The sequence below is a fragment of the Martes martes genome (assembly GCF_963455335.1).
Source record: "Martes martes genome assembly, chromosome: 16".
In the NCBI taxonomy this organism is placed as follows: Eukaryota; Metazoa; Chordata; class Mammalia; order Carnivora; family Mustelidae; genus Martes; species Martes martes.
The window spans coordinates 51,621,893-51,634,421 of NC_137904.1; the positions used below are offsets into that span (position 1 = coordinate 51,621,893).

The window sequence follows — 12,529 nt, forward strand, 5'->3', positions numbered from 1 at the left end:
CTTAAACTTTAGCCAGAATCATCTGGAAGGCTTGTTAAAACACACATTGGGGGGGCGCCTGGGTGGCTCAGTGGGTTAAAGCCTCTGCCTTCGGCTCAGGTCATGATCCCAGGGTCCTGGGATCGAGCCCCACATCGGGCTCTCTGCTCAGCGAGGAGCCTGCTTCTCCTTCTCTCTCTGCCTGCCTCTCTGCCTACTTGCGATCTCTCTCTCTGTCAAATAAATAAATAAAATCTTAAAAAAAAAAAACAACAAAAAACACATTGGTAGGCTAGAACCCCAGAGTTCTTGATTCAGTAGGTTTGGAGCAGAGCCTGGGAATTTGAATTTCTAACAAGTACCCAAGTGGGAGCTGATGTTACAGTCCTGGGGACATCACTTTGCACCAGCGCTGGAAGCTACAGGCAAAGGTTTTGTTTTGTTTTTGTTTTTTAACTTTGGACCTTTCCCATGTTTACTAATGCGAGAGCCTCACTGAGCCTATACAGACCAAAGAAAAATACGCCACTTCAGGTAGGCAGAACTCAAGGCGAACAGTGACACACCCATTTCCCTGAAAGGCCCCCAGCCCCTCACATGACCTCCAATAAGGGGCTGAGAAGGCAGTCTGTGGGCAGGGTTATCTCCATGCATTTGATTGACTGAGTGTCTGCATCTGTGTAAGGAAGGACCCCCCCCCCCCAAACTCCTTTCCCTGGCAAGCAGCTCAGCGGGGGGCAAGGAGGCTAGTAATTTACATGGAGTTGATGGCATGGTTCTTAGATCCCTTGCTCAGTGAAAAGGCTGCTTGTTTGGGTTGGAGCTAAGATTGTGTACACAGGGGTGGGGGAGTGGAGACCTTCTCTGGGGAATACAGGGCTGCCCCATGATCTAGACCCACTAAACCACACACGATTTTTCTGCACTCAGATACAGAAAGGCTTTTTGTCGATAGCCTCCTTGAGTTGTTAATGGGTCCACCTAAGCCATCCTGAGTAAATAGGTAGTTCTCCTCTGAGAGCTCTTCAGGACTGGAGGCCTCTATTTTCCTCTGATGCATTAGTCTAGCTTTGGGCCCCTGTAATAGTCTCAGAATCACCCCCCACCCCGCCCTGCCACCCCGGACTAAAAGTCTTTAAGTCTCTTCATTGCCCCTGGTGTGAGAGAAGAGTTGGTCTCCATTTTCTGTACTGAGATGTTCACTTACTGGATACTCACCCACATTTTTTTTTTTTTCTATACCCTGCCTCTGCTCAAACCCTCTTTTCTGATCAACAGGCCTGCAGTGTTTTGTCCTCTTAATCAGGAATCAGCAACCCTCTCTGATGCTGCCTTTTCTGGAAGGTCCTCTATGGCATTCTGGCACTACTGAGAAATCCATCCAAGTGCCCCATCTCTTGGCCCCTGAGGACCCCATTCATTTGCCAATTTATGCTTTGACTATCCTTTTGATATTCCCTTAGTGTTGGTGGCAAGGACACCAATGAGCTTAGAGGAGCCCCGGTTGGGAGAGACCAGCAGTTCTTAAGGGTTTTTCTATCTCTGCTCCCTTTCTAAAAATCTGAGGAAAGTTACCCTGGGGAAAAAACAAACAAACAAAGAAAAACAACCAAAAAGCTTTGTTTCATAACCAGGGTAAGTCATCACAGCAGACTCTCCCTCTACCTGCCTCACAGAGACAACCACAAATAGGTCTCAGGGACATGTCCTGTGAGCAGCGTCCTGCAGGGGACGGGGTACGGGTAAGAAAGAGCAAATGATGACCTTTCAAAAGAAATCTCTTCTAGAGGTCTGCCTTTGGACAAACCCTGAAAGACGCGTGTGCTCTTCAGAAGATATGGATCTGGGAAAAATGCAAAAACAAAACAAAACAAAAACAACCCTCCAGAACCACATCTTTTCAATGTGGCCCAGAAACAGCTAACAACATCGTTGTCTTTAACCCGTTCAGTTCAATGTAGCTTTTCACTTTAAAGGGGATGCCTTCTGCTAAGAAGAGGGAGGGATTGGTGGAACAGGGATAGAAAAGCACCAAAACACAATCTAGGTTACCCTCGGAACAAATTCAGTGTGACTTAGGAAGAGGCTGAGGAGGAGGGCATTTCATTAGACGATCAGATCTAACCCAAGTCACCAACTGGGTGTGTTTGTTTCTATTTATAGTCAAGGACACTAGCCTCTCACGACTGATTCTGGGCATGCGGAAGATTCGTGTGGACTAAACGACAGTGCCCAGGATCTGGAAAGGGTGGTCCATCCATCAAGGGATGAAGCAATTCTGATTTTCATTTACTGGGAATGTGCAGAACTTGTTTCATTCCTCCCAAAACCATGAAAAAAAGAAAGGAAGGAAGGAAGGAAAGGGGAAGGAAAGGAAAGGAAGGAAGAGAGAGAGAGAAAAAAGCCACAACAGTCTCCTTAGGATGAAGGGGCACCTATGCCCCTGCCTTTGAATTCTTTCAGAATCCTTATGTTTTTGGCAAGGGAGTGTTTCAAGTGTTCTCTGAATCAAAGGACTGCTTTTACTTGATGCAATGGTTCAGAGAGTTTTGATCTTGAATCAAAGTTTGGGATAAATCAGGATGGGTTTGAAATCCATCCAAGAGAGAATTATGGAGCCCTGTGTTATGAAGTATGTCAGCATCAAACATACTGGGGGTCCTATGTATTAGCCAATAACTAAGTACGGTTGACCCTTGAACAATGAGAGCGTTAGGGGTGGCAACACACACCCTCTTCCCCACCGGATTGAAAATCCATCCCCCAAAACTTAACTCCTAATAGCCTACTGTTGTCCTTCAAGCCTTACTGATAACATAAGCCACGGATTAACACATATTTTGTATGTTCTATGCAATCAATTCTATATTATTACAACAAAGTAAGCTAGAGAAAAGAAAATGTTATTAAGAAGATCATAAGGAAGAGGGAAAAAAAAGAAAATCATAAGGGAAACACATTTATGGTACTATACTTACTGAAAAAAAATCTGCACATAAGTGGATTCACATAGCTCAAACCCGTGTTGTTCAAGGGTCAGCTTTATCGTGGTTATTCTAGACCAAGCTTCTATGATTACATTCTGCACCATTATGTGCCACGGACAGTGCTATTTCCACTTCAGGGGGCAACAGTCCTGCCTTTGTTGTCTTTCTAGGTAACATATGAAGCCAGATGGACTGCAGCCCAAATCAACAGGTTATGAAGTTGTTCTGGAAGTTATTTTGGGGAAGTTGACTTACCATACCACTCATCAACCCATGCAAAAGCCTGTCTATGTCCAATCAGCAGAATATCCCGGACCACCTACAAAAGTAAAAGAAGGACGTTGAAATAATACCATGTTTGATTAAAACTACCAGGAAAATAGATTGTTCCCAATTCTAGGAATCCTGACAATTACACATTTCCCCATCCCCCTGTCCATGTGATAGCAAATACAGTCTCACCTACACAGATCATGGGCTTGCTCACCTGCTCAGCCCTTCTGAGGCTCTATGTGCTGTAAAATAATCTCTTCATCTTAACTGAAAGTTGGACTAGGAGTGTATACACACTAGAGACAACAGGCTGGCAGCCCATGGCAATGATCGGAACGAATCTCCAGGCTAATCACCTTGAGTTTTCCTCTTCGTTTATCTTTTTTAAAAATTTTATTTATTTGAGGGGCGCCTGGGTGGCTCAGTGGGTTAAAGCCTCTGCCTTCGGCTCAGGTCATGATCCCAGGGTCCTGGGATCGAGCCCCCTGTCGGGCTCTCTGCTCAGCAGGGAGCCTGCTTCTCCCCCCTCCCTGCCTGCCTCTCTGCCTACTTGTGATCTGTCTGTCAAATAAATAAATAAAATCTTAAAATTAAAAAATAAAATTTATTTATTCGAGAGAGAGAGCGCGCACAAACAGGGGAGGAGCAGAGGGAGAGGGAGGAGGAGAAACAGGCTTCCCACTGAGCAGGGAGCCCGATGCAGGACTCGATCCCAGGACCCGGGGATCATGACCTGAGTCAAAGCCAGACACTTAACCAACTGAGCCACCCAGGCACCCCTCTTCATTTATTTATTTATTTTTTCCTCTTCATTTATTTATACCTGAAATAGGTTCAATTTTTCCTTTGTGGGAGGGTGTCTCTCACTGGCACTAAGAGATCATGAATGTTGGAAATCAAGAATGCTTTTTTGGGTAGCAAGTGACTTCGCAGCAAAGGGTACTTATTCTTCTCTGATGAAATATCCTAAATATTGCTCCAATTTTTTATTTTTATATTTGAAGGTGTGGAATACGAGATAAGTAAACACCTTTTTGGATGTGACTTTCATGTACTGGAAGAGAGGGAAAAAGCAGTGTAATCAACTGTTATTGACAGAGATAAAATAAAGAGACCTTGACTAGAATAGAACATAATGGGAATGACAAGCCTGGCTAGAGACAAAAGGAATAAAATTGTTTCTTATGGTGACACATAATGGCCCTAGGAGACTAAGAAAGATAGATAGTTTGTGTGTGTCTGCGTGTGTGTGTAGTGCTGTTCATGTGCCTTAATTTTATGGTATTCTTGGTGTCCTCTATAAATATGCTGTTTTATGTTTCCTGGATACTCACGCTCTCCCTTCAACATTCCTTTCTTCATGCCAAACAAATCCAGCAATTGTCAAAAACCTCTCATGAAAGGTTCAGGCACGTTTCAATAAATGAAAGATTTTAATCTGGTGAATTTGCAGAAGCAAAGGAAGCATTTATAATGATGTGTTTATTTCTCCGAGCCTCTGGATATCTAGCGAAGCTTTTAGGATGCGGAAGGAGGAAATATGTCATGAAAATAAGAAACAACATGAAACCATACCCACTTGAGTGCTGACTGTGTCAAATTCATGGAAATGAAAAGAACAGCATTGGGGCATCAGTAAAATACACCCTATTACATTAAGCACAACACAGCTGTCTGCTGGAAACGAGAATTCAATAATGTGCTAATGGTTCGCTTTCGAACATTTTTTTAGCCCCCTTAACTGTGAATAGATTCTTAAAAAACAAAGGTGTTCAGAGAAAGGCGTCCCTGGTGCTTTAAAACCATGCAAATACTAGCCTCAAATACTCATTAGCAACTCATGTGCCAGAGCAGGTGTGTTCTGGGCGTTGGTAACACTTCCTTACATTTGGAAATGGGCAATACGAAGGCCTTTTCCTAGAGTGGGATTCCTACAGGTATTTTAAAGAAACAGAATCTCAAAAGTAGCCAAGTCAGCTTCGAGAAAAGAAACACAGTGAGTCCTACAGCAATTCAAACAGCTTTATGAAAGGCAGATATGCTGGGGTGCCTGGGTGGCTCAGTGGGTTAAAGCCTCTGCCTTCAGCTCAGGTCATGATCTCGGGGTCCTGGGATCGAGCCCCCCACCGGGCTCTCTGCTCAGCAGGGAGCCTGCTTCCCTTCCTCTCTCTCTGCCTGCCTCTCTGCCTGTCAAATTAAAAAAAAAAAAAGGCGAATATTCTAAGTACACTATATGGGGTCTAGTAAGAGAGCATTTTGGGTTAAAAAATAAGGAGAGGGAGAGTGGGGCATCTGGGTGGCTCAGCTGGTTAAGCATCTGACTTTTGGTTTTGGCTCAGGCCATGATCTCAGGGTCATGGGATCAAGCCCTGTGGCAGGCTCTGCGCTCAGTGGGGAGTCTGCTTGGGATTCTCTCTCCCTCTGCCCCTCCCCTCCTCTCTCTCTCTCTCTCAAATAAACAAATAAAATCTTAAAAAAAAAAAAAAATACAGGGGTTGGGGGACATGTTACAGGAAGTTGAAGAAGATACAGCTTAAGGCAGACCCAGAGCTGAAGCTGGAAGATATTTACTCCGGGAGCATCCTTCTGCTTAATAACTTGGGACACAGCAGGGAAACAGGTGGCCTCCCCAAACTTGATTTCCACATGTTTCACTTGGCTCCGGCTTCTGGCTGGGCAGAGTGGGCTCTGGAGTGCAGCAAAAGAGCAGATCGACACACTTCTCTGTTTAAGAAAACACCAAAGCGGGGCGCCTGGGTGGCTCAGTGGGTTAAGCCTCTGCCTTCGGCTCAGGTCATGATCTCAGGGTTCTGGGATCGAGCCCCGCATCGGGCTCTCTGCTCAGTGGGGAGCCTGCTCCCCCACCACCCCCCGCCCTCTGCCTGCCTCTGCCTACTTGTGATCTCTGTCAAATAAATAAAATAAAAAAAAAAAAAAAAAAGAGAGAGAGAGAGAAGGAAAGAAAGAAAGAAAACACCAAAGCTCTCAAATATGTTCTCGAGTTTGCTATTATCATGAACCCAAGTTCCATCTACTCTTTGGACCTCAAAACATTATACATTTTATTGCCATCTGGTCTCCAATCTCAGTATGACAAATGCATCTGAGTAACACAAAGCTCAGTGCATTACGGCTAAATTCCAGGGTCCCCGAAAGAATTTCAGAAAGCTATTCTTTATCAGTTTTTAAGTGGAAAAATAAACAGATATCCAGCCTATCTGGAATGTAGAGACAACTCCGGGAGTATTTATTTTTATGAAAATAGGAGACGTTACAAAGGGCAATGCTCAACATTGCATTTTCTATTTGTTTCCATGAGGGTTAAGAGTCATGTCCGAAGCCCCTAATAAACTTAAATCATCACCAAGTCTTGTTCCTGTGACAAAAATGGACATGTTTAGCTAAAGTGGGTGTACATTTGAAATCTGTGTTTTGAGTTTTTTTTTAAAAGATTTTATTTATTTATTTGATAGAGACATCACAAGCAGGCAGGCAGAGAGAGAGGAGGAAGCAGGCTCCCTGCTGAGCAGAGAGCCCTATGCAGGGCTTGATCCCAGGACCCTGAGATCATGACCTGAGCCCAAGGCAGAGGCTTAACCCACTGAGCCACCCAGGTGCTCAAGGTAACAGAATTATTAAATGACCAGAAATACTGAGGTGCACTATCTAAAGGACCACTGGGATTTCTTGAGGTGTCTTGCCTTAGGTGGCTATATTTGCAGGATCTTTTTTTTTTTTTAAGAGAGAGAGAGAGGAAGCACACAAGCACATGACTGGGGAAGGAGAGGCAGGCAGAGGAAGAGAAAGAATCTTAAGCAGGCTCATGCCCAGTGTGGAGCCTGATGTGGGGCTCAATCTCACAGCCCCGAGATCATGACCTGAGCCGAAATTCAGAATCAGATGCTTAACTGACTGAGCCACCCAGGTGCCCCTATATTTACAGGATCTTTTGAGTGAGAATCATCTTGGCGGCCAGACATCATCGTGTGGCGGCCACACATCAGCCCTGTGCCTCTGCCTGGAACCCAAGTATACCAGAGTACCAAGTACAAGTACTTCTGCCTGCAACTAGATTAGCCAGATGCCAGAGGGAAGAAGTATTTAGTACTGAAAACCCAACTTCCCGGATCTACTCATCCAACAGACATGGAGGTCACAGAATCAGAAATGAAGTGCAAAGCATTAAATTAAACCCGTATGTAAAGTGGATTTTCACGAAAACAGCGTTTTCTAGATACAGTGATATCGTGTTGGCTCAGCACCGGGCGTGTGTTGGGCGTCGTGCACTCCAGCGTACAGTAAAGACAGTCACTGTGTCCACAGCCCAGGAACTGCCATTTACTCACTTACCTTGTGTACAAATTGTTCCACTCTGGTCTGAAGCCCCCAGACCTCGAACTTCACGGTCACCAGCTTGTAGGAACACATGATGGGTTGATGACTATCTCTCCAGCCTTCCCTTAATTGTCCCCGTCCTGTCTTCTCTGACTTGAAGTGCTTGGGATCCTGGGGAAAAAAAAAATCAAAGAAGTGAACTTAAAAGTTTAACCATCGTTTAGAGGAAATGTCTAGAATAGGCAAATCCATACAGACAGCAAGATTAGTGGTTGCCAGGGGTGGGAGTGACTACTAATGGATAAAAGGGTTCCTGTTGGGGTGATGAAAATATCCTGGAATTAGATAGTGGTGGGAGCTGTATCACTTTTGTGAATATACTATATTTAATTAAGTATATACTGAATTATACACTTAATTAAAAGGGTGAATTATATACATCTCAGTCAGAAAGGGACTTGCAATGTAAAGAAAGGCCAAAATGATAGCTCGCCTATTCACATGTCAAAAACGTGACCTATTTATTTATTTTTTAAAGATTTTATTTTACTTTATTATTATTATTATTTTTTAAAAGATTCCATTCATCTATTTGACAGACAGAGATCACAAGTAGGCAGAGAGGCAGGCAGAGAGAGAGGAGGAAGCAGGCTCCCCGCTGAGCAGAGAGTCCGATTCGGGACTTGATCCCAGGACCCCGGGATCATGAGGCTTTAACCCACTGAGCCACCCAGGCGCCCCAGAAACATTTTTTTTTTCACAGTCCATCCCGTTCCTGGGTGTGTAAATTGTTTCAACAACTTTGGACAATTGCTCAGCACTATCTATGACTGTCTACAGAGCTCAGCATGTGCCTATCTGTGACCTGACAATTCACTTTCTGCGTGAAATGGATACCTCCGGCCACCAAAGGGTGTACTAGAACATTCACAACAGCTTTAAGCATAACAGGCAAAAACTGGAAATAGCTCCAATGTTCATCAACAGGAAAACAGGCAAATTGTGGGTTATTCCCCTGATGGAGTACCACACAGCAATGAAAACGAGCAAAGTGCTGATCCACACAAGCCCGCCTGCGACGCTCACAGACAGTACACTGAGCAAAAGTAGCCAGACACAGCAGTGTAAAGAGCATGATTCCAACCGAAGCTCCAGGTTCTCTATGGCATTTAAAGTTGGAATAACACCAGTAACCTTTTGGAAGGGAGGGTAGATACGAAGAAACACAAGGGACATGTCTAGGCTGACTGCCTGTCGATCTGGATGACTATATGTAAAAGTTCACTAAGCTCTAGGGGCACCTGGCTGGCTCATTCGGTAGAGCGTGTGACTCTTGGTGTCGGGGATGTGAGTTCAAGCCCCATGCTGGGTACAGAGTTTACGTGAAAGTAAAATAAAAATGAAAGAAAAAAAAAAAGTTCACGGAGTTTTATTTATTTTTATTTTTTAAAAAAATTTTAGAGATTTTATTTATTTATTTGTCAGAGAGAGAGAGAGAGAGCACAAGCAGGGGAGCAGCGGGTACAGCAGGCAGAGGGAGAAGCAGGCTCCTTGCCCAGCAAGTAGCCTGACGCAGGGCTCCATCCCAGGACCTTGCGATCATGACCTGAGCTTAAGGCAGATGCTCAACAGACTGAGACACTCAGGTGACCCAGTTCACTGGTTTTTAGACATAAGATTTGTGTTATATTATACTTAAAAATGAAATAAGGTTAAAATTTTTTTGAACATTTAACCATTTAAGATTTTTTCAATGACTGCCGTGTGGACAGCTACTGTGCTACCTTTCTAGCATCTCTTCTGGACCACTATCCCAAAGCCACAACCTTTCCCTTGTGCCTTACAAAGCTCCGACATCCCCATGCTCCAAAGTTCTAGAACATTCTAGGCAAGTGTTAGTTCTTCCTGAAATTCCTTCTCCCCGGCCAACTCCTGCATTTTGACTGACTCTTCTTTTCTCTCTTTAAAACTTCTTAAGACTTGATCCATGCTCTAGCACAGACGAACTTCAAAAAATTATGCTGAGTGAAAGAAGCTGGTCACCAAAAGCCACATTCTAGAATTCCATTTATATAAAATATCCAGAGTAGACCTGTCTACGGAGAAGGAAAGTAGAGTAGTGGTAAGGGGAATGACTGCTATGGAAACAGAGGTTCTCGTGGGGGTGATGAAAATACTCTAAAGTTAGATTTAAAGTGATGGCTTACAAGTCTGTAAATATGCTAAAAACCATTTAATTTTGTACACCTTAAATGGGTGAACTCTATGTTATGTAAATTATATATCACTAAATCTGTGAGAAATACAAAAATGCAATATAAAAACACACTATGCGACACCTTGGTAAGATTTTTCAGGGTGTGCACTGGTTTTGAGTTGGCTGATATGCCTGCATAAAACAGTATTGTAACAGTCATTATACGAAGCGTGTTTACTGAGTGCACAATGTGGGCACAGTAGAGAACCAGGTATTACATTATGCTCTCCCTTGACCTGGTTTCTTCACCCTGAGGGGTGTGGGAGGGCAGCCACTGTGTGTGTGTGTGTGTGTGCGCGCGTGCGTGTGCGCACAGGTGTGTGCACATGCACGGCCTGGAAGGTGTGGTCTATGTGTGGTCATAGAGCCCTTCCACTCAGAATGAACTCTGCTCTTCTTCAATGATTTCCATTCCCTGACCTTCCCCTGGGATCCCTCATTTGCAGTGGTTGCAGTAGAAGACATTGGACCTGGGGGTAGAAGGGACCAGAGTGAGACAAATAGATAATTAATGGAATACCAAATTGACAGAAGAGATTCTGAAAGACAAGAAGGAAAAGAGAATGCATCCTAGGTATCCCAGGGGAATAAATGCTTGGTGAAGGGAGGGGCTGGCAATTTGAGTATGGGTAGCATTTTCGAATCTTTGGTACCCATGTTGTCATGCTGTATTTTTAGCACCTGAACCAACCCAGAAAGTGCCACTGACATTGCACGCACAGGTTTGGAAAGATTATGTTAATGTAATAACATGATACATGAAAAAGGCACCAGCACAGGGTCTGGCTCATGGCAAGTGCTCGGGTGATGTTGGCTATTGTACTTTGTAAGGTAGTCACAGAAGCATCCGAGTTAACACAAGCAATCCTGCAGCCCAGGGCAGAGACACTAACACCTTTCCAAAGCACTCTGGAGTGGCTGGTAAAAGATTAGACAGTTCAAGGCCATGGGACTAATTCCTGCCTACCCCATGTTCCTATAACCTATAATGCCATCGGGAGTAAAAAGAGAAAACCAATAAATCAAGAAGTATCACCAGGGAGACCAATAAATCAAGAAGTATCACCAGGGAGACTACGGTAGAAAATCTCCAAGGACAGCCTCCATCATTTCCCTTCCTTCCTGCACCAGTATGCTGCTCCTCTCACTGAGAGTTGGAGGCTGTCTCCCCTCACTTCCAACCTAACGTGACCTAGAACTTGCTTTGACCAATTGCAAACGGCAGAAAAGATACTGTGTCAGTCCAGGCCTCTACAGGAAGCTAGAAACCAGAAGCGGGACCCAATGTAAAAAGTCTGGTTTGATTACCCTGAGATCGCCATGGTGGGAGGAAGCCCAAGCTAGCCTTGGAGAGAGGTGCTCTCCCACCTCAGCTGAGGAGCCAGGCATGTAAGTGAACAGGTCAAACCTGGTATTTCAGTCCAAACCTATGCCACGAGGAACAGAAGATCTGCCCGGCTAAGCCTAGGTGAAGTTGCAGAGTTGTGAGAAGGAATGCCCCGTCATTGTTTAAGCCGCTAAATTCTGGAGTGGATGATTCCTTAGCAAGAGATCACGAACTAGATGCATCGTGTGGATTACAGAACAGGTGCAAACACTGGGTTCACCACCGATGTAAAGAATGAATGCTGCTTTGTCTTTTCACAGAACACATCAGAGGTTCATACAATAAACCACATGCCTGAAAGCCCCAAAGGAGGAAATTCATAGCTGCCAAGGGGTTCATGGGAGTTAAAATGTAGGGGCTGGAGCTAAACAGGGAAGGTTGGTTTTCTTTCCCCATCTGCCTACTGACTTTCCAACAAAAGGCAAATGAGGAGTCCAATCCCCAGCACATGAACAGTAACGATCTTGAGCGTCAAAAGACATGGTCTCCCTGCTTTGGCCGGCTAGAATACGGATGGGCAAACCCTTGAGATCCTGAGAGGCGATCGTCTTTCTGAGTTAGCGAGTAGGTAAACAAAGGACAGTTCTAGAGCCAGCAAGCAGAGGAAAGCAGGAGGGCAAAACTGGTAACCCAGACATGTAGCAGACAAAGGAGCCGGCAAACAGAGCGAGGGGCCAGGCACAGAAGGTGGAGAAAAGGAGTAAAAGCCATGGTCTGAGCTACCTTCATGACTCTGGGGGCCTGTGCAGGGGTATGAGAGAGGCCTGAAGATGGGAGGCCCCTGGGCCATCTAGCTGCACCCCACCCTGATTCACGGACGAGCCTCAGCGTGGTACCTATTCCAGAATCTTCATATCCATTCCAGCTTCAGGATTCTCAATCTCAAAGAATAAAACAAGAGGGGCACCTGGGTGGCTCAGTCGTTAAGCATCTGCCTTGGGCTCAGGTCACGATCCCAGGGTCTTGGGATCGAGCCCCACATCAGGCTCCCTGCTTGGCGGGAAGCTTGCTTCTCCCTTTCCCACTCCCCCTGCTTGTGTTCCTTCTTTCGCTGTCTCTCTCTGTGTCAAATAAACGAATAACATCTTTAAAGATCTTATTTATTTATTTGACAGACAGAGATCACAAGTAGGCAGAGAGGCAGGCAGAGAGAGAGGGGGGGAGGCAGGCTCCCTGCTGAGCAGAGAGCCCAATGCGGGGCTCGATCCCAGGACCCTGAGATCATGACCCAAGCTGGAGGCAGAGGCTTAACCCCCTGAGCCACCCAAGCTTCTCATGAATAAAACCTTTAAAAAAGAAAAAAGAAAAAGA

At 44.9% G+C, this 12,529-nt stretch overlaps 1 protein-coding gene across 2 annotated transcripts in view; it reads right to left on the reverse strand.

Moving 5' to 3' along the window:
* PITPNC1 (phosphatidylinositol transfer protein cytoplasmic 1) overlaps positions 1-12,529 on the reverse strand; it is a 249,114-nt gene that overhangs the window by 12,440 nt on the left and 224,145 nt on the right. For both annotated transcript variants that reach the window (XM_080825997.1, XM_080825996.1), the window contains exons 7-8: positions 7,590-7,745; positions 3,222-3,285 (exon numbers count right to left, since the gene is read on the reverse strand). In XM_080825997.1, coding sequence (XP_080682123.1) covers positions 3,222-3,285; positions 7,590-7,745 — 220 coding nt within the window. The remainder of the gene's footprint in view (positions 1-3,221; positions 3,286-7,589; positions 7,746-12,529) is intronic.